At 43.3% G+C, this 22,684-nt stretch overlaps 1 protein-coding gene across 1 annotated transcript in view; it reads left to right on the top strand.

Annotated features, from left to right (window-relative positions):
* The window catches only part of LOC121291833 (proto-oncogene tyrosine-protein kinase LCK-like), a 142,288-nt gene extending 123,361 nt beyond the window's left edge, over positions 1-18,927 (top strand). Inside the window, exons 12-13 of the mRNA XM_041213434.1 lie at positions 12,833-12,964; positions 18,009-18,927. Coding sequence (XP_041069368.1) covers positions 12,833-12,964; positions 18,009-18,211 — 335 coding nt within the window. The 3' untranslated portion in view covers positions 18,212-18,927. The remainder of the gene's footprint in view (positions 1-12,832; positions 12,965-18,008) is intronic.
* The last annotated feature ends 3,757 nt before the right edge of the window (positions 18,928-22,684 follow it).

The following is a 22,684-nucleotide window of genomic DNA, read 5'->3' as shown; positions in this document are numbered from 1 at the left end:
CTAAGTGGGAAAGTAAGAAGGGGGTACACAAAGGAGGTTGCAAAGAGATATAAACAGGCTAAGTAAGTGGGCAACAATGTGCCAGATGGAATATAACATGGGGATGTGTAGGTTATTTACTTCAGTAATTTTAAAGCATGTGAAACTTGTAAATATTTATGTTCAGAGAGACTCAGGTGTTCCCCTCCAAAAAATGCAGAAAGTTAGCATACAGGTACAGCAAGCAATTGGCAAGACAAGTGATATGTTGGCTTTTATTACAAGGAGTTAGAGCAAAAGAATAAAGAAGCCTTGCTACAATTATACAGGATTTTGGTGACAGCATTTGATAATGTGCCACATCAAATGTTACTGCGGAAAATAAAAGTTCATGGTGTAGGGGGTAACATTGGCAGGATGGAAGATTGGCTAGCTAACAGGAAACAGTAGGCTTAAATGGGTCTTTTTCTGGCTGCAGGATGTAACAAGTGTTGTGCCAGAGGGATCAGTGCTGGGTCCGCAATGTTTTACAATTTACATAAATGATTTGGGCGAAGGGACCAAAGGTATGGCTGTTAACTTAGCTGATGAAACAAAGTAGGTAGGAAAATATATTTTGAAGTGGACATAAGGAGGCAATGAAGGGACATAGGTTAAGTGGGTGGAAAAAGATCTGGCGGATGGAGTAAAATGTGGGCAAATGTGAAATAGTCCATTTTGGCAGGAAGAATAAAAAAGCATTATCTAAATATTGCAGAGCACTGAGATTCAGAGGGATCTGGGTGTCCTAATGCATGAATCACAAAAAGCTAGTATGCAGGTACAGTAAGTAATTAGGAAAGTTAATAGAATGTTATTGTTTATTACTGGGGGATTGGATACAAAAGTAGGGATGTTATGCCTCAGTATACAGGGCACTAATGAGACCACATTTGGGGTCCTGTGTACAGTATTGGTCGCCTTGTTTAAGGAAGTACATAAATGTGTTGGAAGCAGTTTAGAGAAGGTTTACTAAACTAATACGGGGAATGGGTGGGTTGTTTTATGAGGAATGGTTGAACAAGCTAGATTTGTATCCACTGGAATTTAGAAGAGTAAGAGGCAACTTTATTGAAACATTTAAAATCCTGAGGGGTCTTGACAGGGTGGATGTGGAGAGGGTGTTTCCTCTTGTGGGAGAATCTAGAACTAGGGGTCACTGTTTAAAAATAAGGGATCACTCATTTAAGACTGATGAGGAGAAATTTTTTCTGAGGGTTAAGTGTCTTTGGAACTCTCTTCCTCAAAAAACAGTGGAAGCAGAGTCTTTGAGTATTTTTAAGGCAGAGCTAGATAGACTCTTGATTAATAAGGGGGTGAAAAGTTATCTGGGATAGGCAGGAGGTCACAATCAGATCAGCCATGATCTTACTGAATGGCAGAGCAGGCTTGAGAATCCAAGTAGCCTATCCTTGCTCCTAATTTGTTTGCTCGTATGTTGACCATATTTAAGGAAGAGTCTACCTCCATTGGTCATGGTTCACTATACTGGTCCCTGGGATGAGAGGGCTGTCTTATGATGAGAGGCTGAGTAAATTGGGTCTATATTCTCTGGAATTTAGAAGAATGAGTGGTGATCTCATTGAAACCTACAAGATTCTGAAGGGGCTTAACAGGGTAGATATTGAGAGATTGTTTCCCCTGGTTGGGGTCTGTAGAACACAGGTACAATCTCAGGATAAGGGGCTGGCTATTTAGGACTGAGATGAGAAGAAATTACTTCACTCAAAGGGTTGTGAATCTTTGAAATTTGCTATGCGAGAGGGTTGTGGATGTTCCATTGTTAAATATATTTAAAACAGAGACAGGTTTTTGGTGTCTCAGGGAATCAAAGGATACAGGGATTGGGAGGGAAAATGGAGTTGAAGCTGAAGATCAGCCAGACCATGTTGAACAGAGAAGTCAACTTGAGGGGCCGAATCGTCTACTCCTGCTCCTTTTTATTATGTCCTTATTTTCTTAATGTACTGCCCTCGCCTGAATTTGCTGTACCATTTACACATAAGTAACAACAAGTGCCATTAATTGGGCCTAAAATAAAGAACCAATGTGACACTCCTCCATCTCATTTCAGTCAGTTGCACCTGCTTTGCGTCAACTCTTTTTTTAGATAAAAGCAACCCGAATGTTCAGGCAGATTTGTCTGAGTATCTCTTGTGCACCTCCTGGTGGCTGGTCAGGGAGCAGATCCTTGATCAGTAATCATGAGACATGAGGGGACCTAAGAAATGCTTTAAAAACCAAGCAAGGTGCTAGCCTGTACCATCAGCTACTGTTGGGATAACGTCTCAATTTACAATTTCAAAAATAATGGTGATATCTGGAGCATTGTGACTATCAGAACTTTGAACCAGTGATTTTATTACAAGAGGCAGTGTGCCAGAGATTGCAGGGTGTTGAATAAAGCTGAACATTGGACAAACAAGCAGGGTATTTTTCACAAGAAAATGACTCATTGGAAGTCAGATGGAATCTTGTGGCCCTCCCCCATGATGAGTTTGGTGGCAGGGGTCATTTTATCAGGTGGGAGGGTGACAGGTGATGACCCTGCCATCTCCCTGCCTTAAGATTAAGTCAGGGGCTTGAAGTCCTGTGGATGGCCTTTCCGATCTGCTGCCAATTAATGTCCACTTAGGGGCCTCATTCCACCACCGCTGCTGGTATTGACCCCTAGCAGTGGGTAGTGGGTGGGGGAGCTCCCCATGGGGAGAGCATGACGAGCAAACCCTGGCATGTTTGCTTGTGGGCCTCTGGGGTGGGGGGTCTCTCTTATTCAAAGGCACTTAGTGTCTGATCAAGCATTGGGAAAGGGGGGGTCTGCTGAAAGCCATCCCCCTGTCGTTGCTGCCGACCCCTTTTCCCCCACCACCCCCTCACGCAACCCCCTTCCTGCCATTACCCATCTGTGTCTGGGTCCCTCCTCAGTCTGAGGGCCTTCGCTGGGTGTAGTACTAACACAACCACCACCACGCTGGTGGCACTGCTGAGTAAAAAACCTGCTGGCTTCTGATTGGCTGGCAGATCTTGGCGAGCAGGATTTCCACACCCATGGGTCCTTGATCCCAGGGGGAAGCTCGCTGCTGGCCTGTCAAGTGCCTGACTGGCACAAGATGCAGTGGGCCTTCTCTAAAAGATGCGATGTGGTGCTCTTGCTGGTTCTCTAGCTGTTGCCTCCCTAAGATTCCACCCAGTGAGTTTAAGGCAGTTTACATGGCCATCACATTTGTTTTTCCATAATGACATCTATCAAAAAGACAAAACGTTGAATGTTATAAAACTCAGTTAAACACTGTCATGGCATTTTCTATTAATAGCAAAACTGTTGGAAATTGGAAAATCCCAAAGGTGATTTTTTTTTTCCAGTATTTGCAGTTGTAATTTTCAATTTAGCATCACCATGTCAAATAAACTAAAGCAATTATGATAGCTGAATAATTTTGAATTATTATTTTTAACCCGTAGCCATGCTAAGTCAGGGGAGGCAGTGGTGCAGTGGTATCACCACTGGAGAGTAATCCAGAGACCCAGGGTAATGCTTTGGGGATCTGGGTTTGAATCCCACCACATCAGATGCTGGAATTTGAATTCAATAAAAGAAAATCTGGAATTAAAAGTCTAATGATGATCATTGCTGTAAAAACCCATCTGATTCACCAGTGCCCTTTAGGGAAGGAAATCTGCTGTCCTTACCTGGTCTGGCCTACATGTGACTCCAGACCCACAGCAATGTGGTTGACTCTGAAATGGTCTAGCAAGCCACTCAGTTCTCAAGGGCAATTAGGGATGGGCAATAAATGCTGACCTAGCCAGTGACATCCAAATCCCATGAATGAGCAAAAATAATATTTCCATTCTATTTTCCAGTTGCGAACCATTAGGAATTGAAACTCTGCAGCATTATCTCTTGTGCTACTACATGCAGTATTTGAAACCTGTCATTAACCCATCTAAAATACATTAAGTTGACAACTTTGTTACAGAAACATGCACAGAGATTTTACACAAATGTTAGGCAGAGTTCTAAAAATAGTATTTTGCAGAATTTTATCCCCAAACACTTAGAGGACTTCATCTTTTATCCTCAGTCTTCAGTGATTCATTGTCAGAGTTCATTGTTTTAATGTAGAGCTCAGTGACAGATGTATGTGTAAGACAATGAACAGGAAATCAGTCAGTGTGGGAAAGCATGCTGACACCATGCCGGAAGCCACAAAACACTGCTGTCTGTTGCAACTTTATTATTCTGGTAAAGGTCTTAAGATGAACATACCATGTAGACTTTCAGTTTCTTACCCTAATGCACAAACATGCGATATGCATAGGCAGATCAGTAGCTCAGCACAGTACATTACTTGTATAGCCTGCAGTTTCCTATATCACCCAGACTTCATACATTGCCAGAATCCATTGCATTGCACTAGATAAGAACAATATAAGTCTTGCTTCTTGCAAAATATCTTACACAAGAGATAGGAACAGGAGTAGACCGAATGGCCCATCGAGCCTGTGCCACCATTCAATACGATCATGGCTGATCTTGGACATCAACTGCATTTTCCCACCCGCTCCCCATATCCACTGAATCTCTGAAAGACCAAAAATCTGTCTATCATAGCCTTAAATGTATTTTTTGATGGCACATCCTAAATCTTCTGGAATAGAGAATTCCAAACATTCACATTCTTTGGATGAAGAAATTTCCCCTTAAGTCAGTTCTAAATGACCGGCCCCTTATTCTGAGACTGTGCTCAGTGTTCTAGATTCCTCCGTCAGAAGAAACAAACTCTGTGTCTACTCTGCAAAGTCTCTTCATAATCTTGAATGTTGCAATGAGATCATCTCTCATTCTTCTAAACTCCAGAGAACAGAGAATCTAATTTACCCAGCATCTCATCATAGGAAAACCCTTTCATCCCAGGGTCCAATCTAGTGAACCTTCACTGTACTGCCTCCAATGCAGGTATATCCTGCCTGGAATCTTTTCAGTTCTCTGCCCAAAAGCAGGTCTGATCCACTGTGCCATGACCTCCACCAGGGTAGGGCAAGGAGGCAGGTCCCAAATCCTCTCCAGCTGGAGTGGAAATCGAACACCATGCTGTTGGCACCAACCTGATCCACACCAGCCATCCAGCGAACTGAGCCAACCAGCCCCAGTGGACTCTGAGTTGCTGTGGGAAAATGTAATTTTACATGCATGTTGTAGCCTGGAGCTGTGGATAGTGATGGTAGAGGCTCCAACTTTCTTCCTAAGACATGACTCTCTCCCACTCCTACTGCCTGATATTGACATGTGTTGGAAGGATTTATGAGTTGATAATCAATTAGGTTGGCTGCGTTATGAATAAACTTTCCTTGGCCATCAAGTCCTGGGGCAGAATTTTGCCCTTGGTGGGCGGGCGGGCCCCACCAGCTCGTCGGCGGGTGCACATCTGCCTGAGGCTAAGTGCTGCCTCAGGGAGATCGCTGAAAGGCTGGCAAATATAAAAAACAGAACAATAAAAAATTCATTAACATGTCCCCCTGATGTGAAAATGTCACGCGAGATGGGACATGTCAGTGAAATAAACAAAAACTTTATTAAACATTTTTAAAACTGCTATCAAACCTCAACCCGCCACTGGTTGAGGTTTGTAAAAAAAAAAAAATCACCCACCTGCTGGGCCCGTGCGCCGAGCCGAAGTTTGCACGAGCCACTCAAAATCGTCGCTGATTAGCAAGCTAAGGGCCTTAACGAGGCCTTTAATTAATGGCGGGCACACGTCCCGCTGCATAGCGCGCCCGCCGACCGAAATATCGCAATGCTGCACGCTGACGTTGGGATGCTCACGCGACATTTTAAACACTAACGTGCTGACTCCACCACCTGCATGCCAGCCAGAAGATTCTGTCCCTGGAATGGGAGTTGAACATGGATCTTCTAACTCAGAGGTAGGGACTCTATCCACTGTGCTACAAGACCTCCTCCTTTCTTAAATATGGAGACCAAAATTGCACCCAGTATTCCAGGTGTGGTCTCACCAAAGCCCTGTACAATTGTAGCAAGACTCCTTTATTCTTAATCTCCAATCAACTTGCAATAAAGGCCAACATGCCATTTGCATTTCTAATTGCTTGTAACTGCACGCTAATTATTTGTGTTCTCTGTATGAATACATCCAAGTCCCTTCGAATGTCAACATTTATAAGTTTCATACCTTTTAAAAATATTCTACTTTTCTGTTCTTACGACCAAAGTGAATCCTTACCTCAAATCAACATGTTGGCGGTTGTTTGAAAGAAGGCTCTGTAGAGATGAAGAGATGGCACCCAGATACAGTAGGCAGTCATGCTGGAGTGGCCCAGTTTGGCTTGGCTGCATCAACTGCAATTCGGGTGCAAAAAGTCTCAGCCATCTCCCTTAAACTCCTTTTCCCCAAATAGGTTCTACAGTTAGCACCAGATCTGAGAGTGAGTGGCCTGGGAGATGAGAGTCACTGCACTGGAGCCTTGCTATTTAGCTGGGGGTTTGGGCTGGAATCCTTCTGTATGGGAGCAGGTTGGACCAGCAAAAGTGGTGACCTGCTTGGCCTGGAGCTTCTTCGTAGCTGAGAGATAGCAGGATATTAAATATGGCCAAGTGTCTGCCGATGGGCTGTGACTACCTGAGATTGGACAGCTTCCTTAAACTCCTTATTTACTTCATCTCCATTCCCTTCAATATACCATTGATGCCTGGTACAGAAGACGGTTTGGAGGACAGAGTTAGAACAACTTAGACATAGTTATTGGATGTACCTGTGCAGGGCAGGGAGCATTAAGACCTAAGACTCTTATTTTCTATCTTTATCTTTTTTTATTCTCTTTGGTTCTGATGTTGGTGCTGCACTGTAGCTATACATACTGCTGCGTAATTATATATCTATTTTTGCTGGTTATAAGCATAACTGCAGCGAATTTCTGGAAGGACAATAAAGTGTATTGAATTGAATAACCTCACATTTCCATCTTGTTTCCCACACATATAACCTGTCTCCATCTCTTTGCAGCCTCTTTATATCCTCCTTACAGCTTGCATTCCCACCTAGCGTTGTACCTACAGCAAACTTGGATACATTACTCTCTGTCTCTCAATTGAGGAGTAGAAGAGGAGCTTTGCAGGGCTATGGGGAAAGAGCAGCTGGTTTGGGACTAATTAGATAGTTCTTTCAGACAAGATATTTTTCTGTGTTGTATAATTCTATGATGAAATGATACAATAAACATAACAAATCATTTCAATGAGCCATTATAAAATTGGACATCAATTTTTGACCTGCTCCAGAGGTCCCCAGTATCACAGATGCCAGTCTTCAGCCAATTCGATTCACTCCACGTGATGTCAAGAAATGGCTGAAGGCACTGGATCCTGCAAAGACTCTGGGCCCTGACAATATTCCAACAATAATACTGAAGACTTGTGCTCCAGAATTTGCCACGCCTCTAGCCAAGCTGTTCTAGTACAGCTACAACACTGACATCTACCGGGCTATGTGGAAAATTGCCCAGATATGTCCTGTACACACAAAGCAGGACAAATCCATCCTGGCCAATTACCGCCCCATCAGTCTACTCTTGATCATCAGTAAAATAATGGAAAGGGTCATCAACAGTGCTATCAAGCGGCACTTGCTTAGCAATAACCTGCTCACTGACGCCCAGTTTGGGTTCTGCCAGGGCCACTCAGCTCCTGACCTCACTACAGCCTTTGTTCAAACATGGACGAAAGAGCTGAACTCCAGGGGTGAGGTGAGAGTGACCGCCCTTGACATCAAGGATCCCTAGCAAAACTGGAATCAATGGGAATCAGGGGGAAAACTCTCCACTGATTGGAGTTATACCTAGCACAAAGAAAGATGATTGTGGTTGTTGGAAATCAGTCATCTCAGCTCCAGGACATCCTGGAGTTCCTCAGGGGTAGTGCCCTTGGCCCAACCATCTTCAGCTGCTTCAATGACTTTCTTTCCATCATAAGGTCAGAAGTGGAGATGTCCATTGATAACTGCACAATGTTCAGCACCATTCATGACTCTCCAGGATACTGAAGCAATCCATATCCAAATGGAGCAAGACCTGGACAATATCCAGGCTTGGGCTGACAAGTGGCAAGTAACATCCGCACCACACAAGCATCAGGCAATGACTGTCTCCAGTAAGAGAGAATGGGATGGTTGCCAAATTTGCTGATGACACAAATATCGGTAAGGAAGTAAGCTGTGAAGAGGACATTAGGAGGTTACAAAAAGATATAGACAGGTTAAGTGAGTGAGCAAAGATCTAGGAAATGGAGTGCAATGTAGGAAAATGAGAAATTGCCCATTTTGCCAGGAAGAATAAAAGAGAAGCTCATTATCTAAATGGTGAGGGATTGCAGAGCCCTGAAGTGCAGAGGGGTTTGGGTGTCCTAGTGCACGAGTCACTAAAGGCTAGAATGCAGGTATAGCAAGTAATTAGGAAAGCAAACAGAATGTCATTTATTGCAAGGGGAATTGAATACAAAAGTAGGGAGGTTATGTTTCAGTTGTACAGGGCACTAGTGAGACCACATTTGGAGTACTGTGTACAGCATTGGTCACCTTATTTAAGGAAGGATGTAAAAGCGTTGGAAGCAACTTGGAAGGTTTACCAGACTAATACCTGGAATGGGTGGGATGTCTTATGAGGAAAGGTTGGATAGACTAGGCTTGTATCCGCTGGAGATTAGTAGAGTGAGAGGCAACTTGATTGAAACATAAGATCCTGAGGGGTCTTTGACAGGGTGGATGTGGAGAGAATGTTTTTTCTTGTGGAAGATTCTAGTAGTAGGGGTCACTGTTTAAAAATAAGGGGTCACACATTTAAAACAGATGAGTTGAAATTTTTTCACTGAGTGTTGAGAGACTTCGGAACTTTCTTCCTGAAAAGGTGATGGAAGCAGAATCTTTGAATTTTTTTTAAGGCAGAGGTGGTTAGGTTCTTGGTAAACAAGGAGGTGATAGGTTATTAGGGGTAGGGGGGGGGATGCAGGTTTCAGGTTACTACTAGATCAGCCAAGATAGTAAATGGCGGAGCAGGCTCGAGGGGCTGAATGGCCAATTCCTGCTCCTCGTTCGTATATAACATTTGCTGGTGGGTTTTTCCAATTGATGTATTGATGTGAGGGGTTCCCCCAGTTTATCTTATCTATTTGGCTATACATTTGAGAAACATTTAATCAGAAATAAACAAACAGTTAAAGTTTATTAAGTGCAATTTGCTTCTAAATCAGTAATTGTTTGGTAAAGGTTGAAAATTGAAAGAACGTGGTAGCAATTTAGTTCAGAGTGCCATCTTGTGGTAGCTCGTGAAAAACTTTTTTAAAAAAAGTTTTAAAATATAAATCTAAAAGAAAAACAAAGTATGATTTGGAAAATAGGAACATGAGGCAGCCATTTAGCCCTTTGAGCCTGATCTGCTATTCAATGAGATCACGTCTAATTACAAACAATCCTCCCACAATAAGCCTTAGCAATTTTTTTAAAAACTGCTTTGTCCACAATGCGATCCGGGTACAGAGAACACAGAGTGTGGTAACCTTTTTAACAGCAGTAGAAATGCAAGATAAAGAATGTGGGTGGAGTTTACAGATATTTTATATTATAGCATGCTCTGATCTGGGTAATACTTCAGAGGCTTCAGAAGTCAAAAGTCATCTCGAAACTAGCATCTTTACAAGTTTTTAACCCCACGTCATAGTTTATGATAAGGATCATAATCCTGGTTACAATATGCTCCACTCACTAACCTTACTTTCAACTAAAATAGTAGCATTTAGAATCTTCCCATTGATGGGAGCTTTGTTGGAATGAACAGATTCTACAGAATCTAAGTGTACAGTCAATAAATATTGATGTAATCTGTCAGCCTCCCCATGGGGAGCTTCATCAACTGAACTCCAAAGTTCTCAACCTCAAATCCATTCCAAGCTTGTTCACATAAAGACATTTTCATGAAGTGGGACCCAAGGCTGACTCAAATGTAGGCCAATCAAATTGTTTCATTGGTGATGATCTGATCACAAGATATAATATATTACAAATTAATTAGTGCCTTGATAGTCGACAAGTTTTGAATACCCTGTGATCCTTTTGTTCAACTGGTTGTTTCTACCTGAAGCTAGATGGTATCAGTCTGTGCCCATTCAGGCATTGAAATCAACAAGAATAATGAGTTTGTCCTGGTGCAACACTCCTCTAATTTTCTTGCTGAGGTCATCAGAGAATGTTCCTTTGACCTTGTCTGTATGTATCACTGTTGGAGGATAGGCATACACTGGCTACTGGCAAGACTTAAATGAAAGACCACAAGTTTATTGCTGATCCTGTGGGAAGTCAAGCTTGTGTGCCAGTTCAGATTGAATGGCAAAGCCCACGCCTGACTGTTGAGGCCGGTCCTTGGACTTGCCAGTTGAGTAGAATGTGTACCCCAAGCCAATCTCTTCAAGTTGAGACTCTTCGGCAAGCCCTGTTTTGCTTAGGGTGGCTATTTCAATGTTGTACCTGCCCAGCATTTGATCCCTGGAGAGGAGTACTAGGACACCATGGTATTGGCAGAACAAACTTTGTGGCCATTCTCTCTAAGTGCAGCAAGTTTAATTGAACCATCCCAAACACAATCTTCCAGCAAGCAGACAAACTGAAAACAACATGGATACACCCAGATGCAAAGACTGGCACATGTTGGGTTCCATTATTATATGACGGAGAGATTAAGGATATGGGCTCTACCTGTTCCCTTAGGTGTGCAGAATGCTGGTCTGGCTATTGGCTTGTCAGGGGAATTGTGTCTTTGAAGGTAAAATCTAAAGCACTTCAGTACAGAGTCAAACCACAAATGAAGCTTGATATAACTGCTCTTAAAGACAAGAACTGGAACACAAACTAGCAACTCACCAAGTTCCTTCAACAGCATCTTCCAAATCTGTGACCTCTACCATCTAGAAGGACAAAGGCAACAGATGCATGGGAACACTCCCACCTGGAAGTTCCCCTCCAAGCCACACACCATCCTGAATTGGAAATATATCGCCACTCCTTCACTGTCACTGGACCAAAATGCTGTCAATCTCCTTCCCGAACAGCACAGCGGGCGTACCTACACCACATGGACTGCAGTGATTCAAGGAGGCAGATCATTACTCATTTCCCAAGAGCAATTAGGGATGGGCAATAAATGCTGGCCTAGCCAGCAACACTCACGTCCATGAAAGAATTAAGAAAAGGCAAATGACGTGTTGGTCTTTATTGCAAGGGGATTGGAGCACAAGAATAAAGAAATCTTGCTACAGTTGTACAGGGTTTTAGTGAGACCACATCTGGAGTACTGTGTGCAGCTTTGGTCTCCACATTGAAGAAAAGATATACTTGCATTGGAAGTGAAAGTTCACGATATTGGTCCCTGTGATCAGGGCGCTGTCCTATGATGAGAGGCTGAGTAAATTGGGCCTGTATTCTCAGGAGTTTAGAGAAATGAGAGGTGATCTCATTGAAAAATTCTAACGGGGCTCAGTAGTGCAGAGGCAGAGAGATTTTCTCTGTTGGTCAGGGAATCTAAAACACAGGGACACAGTCTCAGGATAAGGGGCTGATCATTTAGGACTCAGATGGGGAGAAATTTCTTCACTTAAGGGTTGTGAATCTTTTAAATTCTCTACGCTGGAGAGTTGTGGATGCTCCGTCATTGAATATATTTTGGTGTATTTTCCCAGCGATGGGCCAGCATTCCAACACCACCCCCCCCCCCCCCACTCCCACCCCTCACCCCCGTCAGGGGGGTTTTGAGCAGGAGCTGGTAGGCTCCTGATCAGCACCCCCAGTAGTCTGCCCGGAAGTGCCATGCGCTCCCTGTGCGGGTAGGGGGGGAATCCCTGAGCCGGGAGTGCACTCTTTCGTGTATGAGCATGTACACTGAAGAGCACACAGATCTCCCCGAGGCAAAGTGCTGCCTCAGGGAGATCGGCTCAAGACTCAAACTTCCATTAGAGGCAGAAAAAAAAATTCCTCTCATGTGACACTGTCATATGAGCTGGGACATGTCAATTTCTTTTAGTTAAACGTTTTATACAAATTTTAATACCCTCATGAAACCTCATCCCGCCCGTGGATGAGGTTTGATGTTTTTTCAGAAGCCGGCCAGGGCTCCCAGCCTGACCGCCAGCCTCAAGGTTGGACGGGCAGGTCCATTGATCATTTAAATTACTTTTTTAATGGCCTTAATAGGCCTTTGACACTTTGGTGGGTGCGCTGCCGATTTGGCTGCGTGCGCGCCGAACTAAAATCTAAATGATGTGGGGCAAGGTCAGGACACGGCCAGCCTCACCCCGCGTCATTTTATACATCGCAAGCAGGCTCCACCCCCCAGCCCATGGATTTTAACACACAGCTGACATGCATTAAAATCCAAGAAAAATTTACACAGTCAGTATATTCTCTTGCAAGCCCTGTCCAAATAATCCATTGAACAATGTGATGTGAAAATATAACAACTTTCAGAGAAAAGATCTTTTTATAGATTACACCAAAGATTCATATTGATCAAATCATATTAGAATGACCCAACAATTAACCACCACTTAATCAGGTTACACCTGCAACATTACAAATTAGATATTCCTTTATCTCAGATTGACATCAATGACCTTCCCTAAGTATCTCTTTTATTTAGTTTGATTTGTTCATTGGATGCAGGCTTTTGTTGCCCAGCCCTAATTGCGCTTGGTGGTGGTGAGTTGCCTTCTGGAACCAAAAGCATGTTTAACATTTAATCTCCCTCTGTTGTTTAGGAGCTAAATTCCCCATCAAATGGACGGCACCAGAAGCCATCAACTATGGCACATTCACCATCAAATCAGATGTTTGGAGTTTTGGAGTTCTGCTTACAGAGATTGTGACATATGGACGGATACCATATCCCGGTATAGTGTTTGAATATTGGCTGATATTTTTGGTATATTGCCGGATGCCACTTTCCAGTATAAGACAACAGTTCCTATTGGTGCCATTTCAATGCATCTCTCCCATGATAAATTTAATGGTCTTTTTGTGTATTTGTTTATGACAATTGCTCTGTATTTGTATTTTTACAATTACATCATGTGATTTAATTTCACTAATTTCTTACAGTATATATTCAGGGGAAAAAACTTCATCGATGATCAGTTTCGGGTTCAAAGTTAGCGATGCTGTCACAAGCACCTGAACCTGAAGGCTCGGTTTCAGCTTGAAATTGGGTCTCGAGCCTCTTCATGTTAACCAATGATCTGTCAGTGTCTATTCCCCTCCCACAGGCTGCGCACCCACTTGACGGGCGTGTGACCCGGAGTCATCGTGCACTCGCGCAATATTTCAGTCGGCGGGCATGCACTGGAGTCAGCAGCACAGCAGCCAACAATTAAAAGACCTATTAAGGCCATTAAAAAGTGAACTGAAATAAATATATCACTGCGGTTGGCAAGCAGGCAAAAACACCTTTGCACTTTTTTGGAAACCTCATCCATGGGTGGAATGAGGTTTCCAAAAGCAAATAAAATTTTTTTAGGACTTCAATTTTTCATTAATAACATGTCCCTGCTCATGTGACAGTTATGTCTCACTACAGTTTTTTCAAATAAACTTGACATTAACTAGAATGTCTGCATCATCCCTCTCCTTAGTGAAGACAGAGACAAAGTACTCATTGCGAACCCTGCCCACATCTTCAGCATCAATGCACAAGTTACCACATATACCTCTGACAGGCCCAACCCTTTCCTTAGTTGTTCTCTTGCTCTTAATGTACCGGTAAAACATCTTTGGGTTTTTTTTTTGATTTTACCTGCTAATTTTTTTTATATATCTTCTTTTTGCTTTCCTAATTTTCTTTTTAACTTCACCCCTGTACTTTCTATACTCCCCTAGGCTTGCTAACGTATTAATGTTTTATGACTATCATGAGCTTTTTTTTCTGCTTTATCTTACCCTATATGCTTCTAGATAACCTGGAGCCACATTTACTGCTGCAGAAATGCCCATCTGCTCCCCTCACTATTGCTTTTCCACTCTTCTTCCTCTCCTCCTATGCAGCTGAGTCACCCATGGTGCCAGAGACTTGGCTCTGGCTACAATCCCCTGAGGAACCACCGCCCTCATCAGTATCTAAAATGGAAAACCAATTACCAAGCAAGATCGACTCAGAGGACTCCTGAATTACCTGCCTGGTTCTCTTAGACTGCCTGACAGTCACCTGTTCCCTCTCTGCCTGTATTCTCCTATCCTGCATTGTGACCACCTCTCTAACCGTGTTATCCATGTAGCTCTCAGCCTGGTGGATGCACCATTGTGACTCCAGCCATTGCTCAAGTTCCAAAACCAGGAGCTCAAGCTTCTGCAGCTGGTGACACTTCCTGCAGATGTGTTTGTCCAGGGCACATGGTACGTCCATGACTTCCCACATACCGCAGGATGTACATTCCACTCGGCCAAGCTCTTCTGCCATACCGTAACTTTAACAGCTAATTATTTTAATTAGAATAAATAGAATAGCTTACCAGTAACCCACCAATCAGCCAACTTCCCCTGTACCAAAGTAGAGCCAACTACTGGAGGCTCGGGGGGAAAAAAAGTAGAAAAAAAACTCACCCACTCTATGCACCCAATCTGTGCACACAGTGCAAACAAAGCAGCAGTGAGGAAGGTCTTTTTTATGCTCCCTGAAAAACAACTGATTAAGCTTCTGAAAACCAGTTTAACCCAGCTACCTAATTAACCAGCTGCAGCTGCTCTCAGAGAGCTTGTATACCCCTGTTTGAAGGCTGGAATAAAACTCAACTTCGCTTAACTTAAGTAGTTTTTAGTTAATTGCTAAATTAAAGAAAAGACTAAACTTTAGATAGAAATTAATCCTTAAAACTCCCTCACTCACCGGACACCCACTTTGCACTCTATGCACCCAAAGCAGCACACCAGTGCAGACTCAGCAAGAGAAATAATGCTAAAATCAGGGGTCATGTGACCATGCCAACCAATCAGAGTGGAGTGGTTGGACTTCGGTGCGCTCAAATTTCTCTGGGAAGCAACTTGCAAAGCATGCGAGTATGGTGCAACCTGTGAAAAAGCTAAAAGTGTTGTTGATTGGACAGAGGGTGGAGTTGATAGTGCAAGTGGAAAGCCATGGTGTGAAGCAGAAAGTGGACATTGTAAAAGATTGGGACAGTCCACCATCAAAATTTGTCCACCATTCTGAAAGCCAAAGAAAACATCATGGAACAGGTCAACAATCAGGCATTCTCTCCAGCAAGGAAGAGGATGAGATCGGCTGCCTATCCTGGTGTTGAAGAAGCTCTGTTAATGTGGATCAAGGTAGCCCGAGCAGAGAAGGTTCCCATCTCTGGCCCAATCCTGCAGGAAAGGGGAGTTACCAGGCAGAGAAGCTGGACAAAAAGTATCAATGGAAGAAAAGGAAGATTGTCATCGTCCCATAGAGAATTGTTACGCTCGACTACCTGATTCCCTAGCCAGTGGCGTGAAAGCCATGGAGAAGCTCTGGGATTACTGCAGCACAAAGCACCGCAAACATGTTTGATGCACTGACGACATGGTGGACTGTATCACACACATCCAAAGACAACAAGCTAAGCAGGAAAAGATTATGGAGTTTTTAAAGTGTTAAATACCAGCCTTTCTCAAGGTCAACATAATGTAAACTACATATGAACAAATGGAATGAAGACTTTTTCGTCCATTTGCTGTGTTTTACCGTGTGCTTTTTATTCAGCATTTGAGTCTGAAAGACAGAAAGTAATACAGCGGGAAGAATCCGCCCCCCCCCCCCCCCACCCCCACCACCTCTTCAGGAGCAGGCGCGCCTCTGATTGGCGCCCCCAATTGGGGGCGCGGCGCCATTTTACGTGGGCGGGTCAATTAAGGCCCACCCAGCATGACATCCGCACGGAAACACTATGCGCTCCTTGTGCAGGTGGAGGGGGATTCCTCAGCTGAGAGTGCGCTCTTTCGTGCATGTGTGTGAAAGAGCGCGCTCATCTCCCTGGGGCTAATCGTTGCTTCAGGGAGATCGGCGCCAAATCCAAAAATGTGAAATACAGAAAAATAAAATTCCCCTGACATGTCCCCTGAAGTGACACTGTCATGTGAGTTTGGACGTGTCCATCACTTTTAATTAAACTTTTATTAAATTTTTAAAAAACCAAACATGAAACTCCATCCCGCCGGTGGATGAGGTTTGACGCTTTCTCTGAAACCCGCCAGGGCTCCCAGTCTGCCCACTAACCCTAAGGGTAGACGGGCAGGTCCTTTAGCTACTGAAATTAGTTTATATAAAAGCAAAAAACTGCTCTCCGCAGATGCTGCCGACCTGCTGAGTTTTTCCAGGTATTTTTATTTTTGTTTTCAATTAGTTTATAAATGGCCTCAATTGGCCCTTGACAGGTCGGCGGGTGCACAACAGATTCGGCTGCTCCCCTGCCCACCTCAAAGTTGAAGTGAGACGGGTGATATCGGGAGTTCCGCCTGACGTGATCCCGCCTCATTTTACTTGTCGGCAAGCGGGTGCTGCCCCCCCCCCCCCCCCACCTCCACCCACTCGCCAAATTCAATATCCTGCCCAGTGGCAGCATATTATGGGAGGTGGGCTTACCCCCCACCCCCGCCCCCACCAAACTCCCTTCACCAACCCACACCCTCCATCGGGAGCAAGGTCAGTGTGGAGCTGACTCACTCCACACTACCCCACCCTGCGGCTGGTGGGACTTCCACCCCTCACTGAAGAGGAAGTCTCGCCTTGGAAGCTGTGGGCCAATCGGATTGTCTGGCAGCTCCAACAGTCCCGGTAGCACCAAGAACGTTATTAGTGGGCACTGCAACCAGCCCCAAGAAGAAGCCCCCCCAGAGCAAGCTAAGTCTGGGTCTTGGGCGGGCAAGGTTTAGGCAGAGAGGCAGGTGTTGGTGTTGGTGTGCTTTATAGAGCCGGTGGATAGGAAGAATGGAGGAGTACTATCTTAGGGGCCTGCCCCCCGATGAGCAAAGGGCACTCCCCCCCCCCCCTCAAAGATAGCACCCTCCTTCCTTCCTGCCCTTTTATAAAGCTTTTAAAAACACCAGCTGCACACTCCCATCCCACTGCCCATGCCAACCATATAATGGCATGAGCCACCTTTTGGCTTGTTAATGAGCTCAATTGACCCTTGGTTATTTATTTAAATATGGTGGGCAGGTTGCCAATTTTGGCACCTGCCCCCCCCCATCACCCATATTATGAGGGTGAGCTTGAGGGTGGGCTGGAAGTTGGTGGCGTGCCCACCCACACCCCCCACCAAAAACTTGCCGGCTGGGGGCATGTAAAATCTAGCCCTGTAAGCATTAGAAGCATTTGTAGGCATAGTGGGTCACACAGGCATTTTCATGTGGCAAATTGGGCCTCCTCAGCTATCATGAAGCTGCACTTAGCCTGATTTTGAAGGGGTCTCCCCTGGGATTTGACTCATTGAGAACTTACTGTATTTGACGGCAACTTTAAACAACACTGTAGCCAATACATGCAATGCATTTAACTGATTTAATCAAGATGGAGGTTATCGATTTGGAATTTTCCATATACTCTTCACAAACTTGCGTAACTGCATAAGATTTGAATTTTCTGTATATTGTTCAGTGGGCTGCATCCTTATCAATATAGCTGGACCTGTGAGTAAATTTATAACTATCTGAATTTTGTTTATTTCTACCTTTTGGTTATTTGACTTTTGTGGAGGGTTTCTGACTTAACCAAAGCTGTTGTGTCTCTTGCCCATGGTACTTTAGTGATCATTGGGCATGTGGAACCTTTCTCAGGGGAGTTAATAAGCTCTCAATGCTTATATTTGAAATGAAACACTCCTTTTTCTCTAGATTTGCCTGTCATATAATTACTTGTTTACTTTCTCTCTGAATTGGTCAATCTTCACCTCTCTCTATTGTTATCTGTAGGAATGACCAACCCTGAAGTCATTCAGAATTTGGAGCAGGGTTATCGAATGCCAGCCCCTGATAACTGTACCCAAGAACTTTATGAAGTAATGATGCGTTGCTGGAGAGAGAAACCCGAAGATCGGCCAACATTTGAATTTCTGCAAAGTGTACTGGAGGATTTCTTCACAGCCACTGAATCTCAATACCAGCAACAGCCTTAACAGTACCTTGTACCCTGGAGCCGTAAACATTGTTTGGGAATAGAAACTCTGAAATAATTTCTTGAGAGCTACTGGAATTGGGTGGAGTGGGTGGGATAAACTTCGGTTCGTAACTTGGTTGCCCAACTAAAATACTGATTGGCCAAGGGAATCTTGGAGTGGCCATTTTATCTGGAAGTGATAATTGACTGTGGTTTCGATATTATTCCCAACTGCACCATAGGCACTTAGGGAAAAAAAAAGTGTGAACCGATTTTTTTTTCATTGAGACAAGAGGTTAGAAATTTCCTCAGATCTGCTCCCACTCAGGTGGATAACTTCACGGAACTGTGGTGGACGTGCCGCTTATGTGTGTAATTGGGATTTCCGTCACACTTCTGGAGTGTGCACAGCTCTGAGGAAACTCCTACCCGTCCTCTCGTTGAATGGGTTTATTAGAAATGAATTGCACCAAATTGGATCTTTTTAAAGATTTGTTCAGAGTTCAATTGCATATTTTTCATCTAACAATACCAGAGTTAAAATTCAAACTTATCAAACACAATCGGGATGCTGATTAATTGCGTGAAATGTGTCTTGGATTTACAGTACAACCTGTTGAATATTAAGATCCTATTGCAAAGTATCGAGTAGATAAAGGATGTGCTTCTAGAGGTTTATCACCCAATTGTCTGACTTGTAGGTACCATAATAAAGTACTTGTCTTATTGCAATTAGCTTATGAGCTCAACAATTCCTCTATCAACAGAATTACATTTGCTTTCCAATTGCTGTGAGTCATCGTTTCACTTTCAATCAGCACACCTGATACAATTATGGTAAACAATGAAAGGAAAAAGCAAAGTATACAATATTCTAATAGCTTCTGCTGGCCCTGAATAATTTTTATAATTTAATGTAGCATAAATTTATAATTTAGAAATGCACAACCTTTAGTTGAAATATTTATGCTACATTATCGAATCTCTTTTAAATGTTTTTTCTTTTGAAAGAGCTTCTATTTTAATTCAGTCAATCTTTTAGAATTAGTGAAATTTACTGGTGCTCTTTTAGCCTAATGATTATAGCTCTGGCTTTCAAACTAGAAGTTACATGTTGGAGTCCAAGAACAGTCTGCCACACTTGGGATCTGTCTAAAACAGTCTGAACCAGGCCATGAGATAGTACACCATGCAAAATCTTCCACATCAGGGATGCAGCTAACTGATTGGACAGAAGGGACAAAATCTTTATTGGAAGTAATGCCACCCCCATCTTTTTTTTATTCGTTCTCTTTTTTTTATTCATTCATGGGATGTGGGCTTCGCTGGCTGGGCCAGCATTTATTGCCCATCCCTAATTACCCTTGAGAAGAAGGCGGTGAGCTGCCATTTTGATCCACTGCAGTTTGTGTGGTGTAGGTACACCCACAGTGCTGTTAGGGAGGGAGTTCCAGGATTTTGACCCAGCGACAATGAAAGAACAGTGATATATTTCCAAGTCAGGAAGGTGAGTGACTTGGAGGGGGACTTGCAGGTGGTGGTGTTCCCATCTATCTGCTGCCTTTGTCCTTCTAGGTGGTAGAGATTGTGGGTTTGATAGGTGCTGCTGAAGAAACCTTGGTGAGTTGTTGCAGTGCATCTTGTATATGGTATGCACTGATGCCACTGTGCATGGTGGTGGAGGGGATGCCAATCATGCAGGCTGCTTTATCCTGGATGGCATCAAGCTTTTTGAGTGTTGTTGGAGCTGCACTTATTCAGGCAAGTGGGGAGTATTCACACTAGAATATAAAAGCCGGGATGTGCTGCTGAGGCTTTATAAGGCTCTGGTCAGACCACATTTAGAATATTGTGAGCAATTTTGGGCCCCGTATCTCAGGAAGGATGTGTTGGCCCTGGAGAGGGTCCAGAGGAGGTTCACGAAAACGATCCCAGGAATGAAAGGCTTAACAAATGAGGAACGTTTGAGGACTCTGGGTCTATACTCGATGGAGTTTAGAAGGATGAGGGGGGATCTGATTGAAACTTACAGAATACTGAAAGGCCTGGATAGAGTGGATGTGGGGAAGATGTTTCCATTAGTAGGAGAGACTAGGACCCGAGGGCACAGCCTCAGAGTAAAGGGAAGACCTTTTAGAACAGAGATGAGGAGAAACTTCTTTAGCCAGAGAGTGGTGAATCTATGGAATTCATTGCCACAGAAGGCTGTGGAGGCCGGGTCATTGAGTGTATTTAAGACGGAGATAGATAGGTTCTTGATTGGTAAGGGGATCAAAGGTTACGGGGAGAAGGCGGGAGAATGGGGTTGAGAAACTTATCAGCCATGATTGAATGGCGGAGCAGACTCGATGGGCTGAATGGCCTAATTTCTGCTCCTATGTCTTATGGTCTTATGGTTTTACATCCCTGATTTGTGCCTTGTAGATGGTGGACAGGCTTTGGGGAGTCAGGAGGTGAGTTATGCTGCGCAGAGTTCCCAGCCTCTGACCTACTCTTGCAGCCACAGTAATTATTTGGCTAGTCCAGTTCAGTTCCTGGTCAATGATAATTCCTAGAATGTCTGCTGCTCTTGACCTTCTAGTTCTAGAGGTTGTGGAAGGTGCAGCCTAAGGAGCCTTGGTGAATTCCTGCAGTGCATCCTGTAGTTGGTACACACTGCTGCTACCGTGCATTGACGGTGGAGGGAGTGAATGTTTAAGGGGCCAATCTATTGAGTTGTTTTGCCCTGGATGCTATTGAGATTGAGCTTCTTGAGTGTTGTTGGAGCTGCACTCATCTAGGCAAGTGCATTGTTTTGTCTTTAGCTCCTTGAAGTGAACCCTTTCTCTACAATTCCAAAAAACTGACCCCATGTCTAATGGTTGAAAATAATATTGGCCTCCATTGTATAGTGTATTAGGACTGAGAGGAATAGTGCAGCAACATTTTATTGGTAATCTTTTTTTTAAAAAAACAGGAAAACGTTGCTCTGAAGAAGAGTCATACGGACTTGAAACGTTAACTTTGTTTCTCTCCCCACAGATACTGTTAGATCTGCTGAGTTTTTCTAGCATTTTCTGTTTTTATTTCAGATGGCCAGCAGCTGCAATATTTTGCTTTTGTATTAAAATGTGTCTATGTTGTATTCCACACAGGACAAAAAGTATTTTAGCTGTAACGTGAAGTGACAGTGATGTAGTTATATTAGTATATTTGCTTTCATTGCAAATAAAGTGAAAATAAATGAACAAGTAAATGTAATCCCATTGGGAGCAGGAAAATCAATTTGCTTGATGTGTGTATGCTTGTGTTGTGTGAAGTGGAACTGATGCAGCCTTCTGATCCTACAAAATGTATCTTCTATCACCTAATAACAAAATGTCAGTACAACCGACATCAATAGATAACAAAACAAAAACAGAATTACCTGGAAAAACTCAGCAGGTCTGGCAGCATCGGCGGAGAAGATAAGAGTTGACGTTTCGAGTCCTCATGACCCTGTTCTGTTCTGCTGAAGGGTCATGAAGACTCGAAACGTCAACTCTTTTCTTCTCCGCCGATGCTGCCAGACCTGCTGAGTTTTTCCAGGTAATTCTGTTTTTGTTTTGGATTTCCAGCATCCGCAGTTTTTTGTTTTTATTATTATTGACATCAGTAGATGTCTGGCAACCTCAGTGGCCACTTTTTCCAACTAAAAAATGTTTTTTGGGATCCAGAAACTTAACAGAAATGGAAAAAACAATTCTTTAAACTTCATTGATGTGATTGGATTACTATTTCTCTTTTTTTTTATTCTCTTGTATTAGTGCAGATATTTTTTAAAAATAACAGAAGTAAGATATTGACTTTCTGAATACAAGTCAAAATTCATTGAACTTTTCAAGGCAAAACTTTCCTTTTTGATTGTTAACATGATATATACATTCTGTACAGATATATAGATGCTAGTTAATTTAGGGCATTTGTGGATTTAATAACTTCCTTTAAATATGTTGTAGTTTTGAGCATTTTTCTTTAAAATGAATTAAGGAAATAAAGTTTAAATTCTGTTTTGTGTTTGGCTATTAATTCATATTATAATAGCTTGAAAAACACTCCAATCATTGGTCAATGTTTTCACTGATGATGCAAATCAGTGGACAGGATATTTTTTCTTACAGTTGTGGTGGTGTTTAATATAAGGCAGCAGGGGGTCTCACTCACTGATTGGAGAGCTGGTGAGAAGCCCCCCAACACCCCAGATTGCCTCTTTTCAGGAAGGCCTGCTGCATTGTGCAGATCAGGCACTTTTTACTGTGAGCTTTCCCCCAAATCAAGGGCCTGGGGTGGGAAGTCCCACCTGCCAAGAGCTGCCAGCCAATCTCTGAGTGAAAATAATTCTCCTCATCTTCCCCCCCACCCCAGATCGGGCTTATCCAACCCTTTTTTTGGGAGGTGGAGGGGCGGCAGATTTCCATTTTTTTTTTCACTCAAGGGGCTGATGCACAAATGAGAAAGATACATGAATCTCAAA

The sequence above is a fragment of the Carcharodon carcharias genome, chromosome 19, assembly GCF_017639515.1.
Source record: "Carcharodon carcharias isolate sCarCar2 chromosome 19, sCarCar2.pri, whole genome shotgun sequence".
In the NCBI taxonomy this organism is placed as follows: Eukaryota; Metazoa; Chordata; class Chondrichthyes; order Lamniformes; family Lamnidae; genus Carcharodon; species Carcharodon carcharias.
This window is presented reverse-complemented; position numbering and strand designations above follow the sequence as displayed.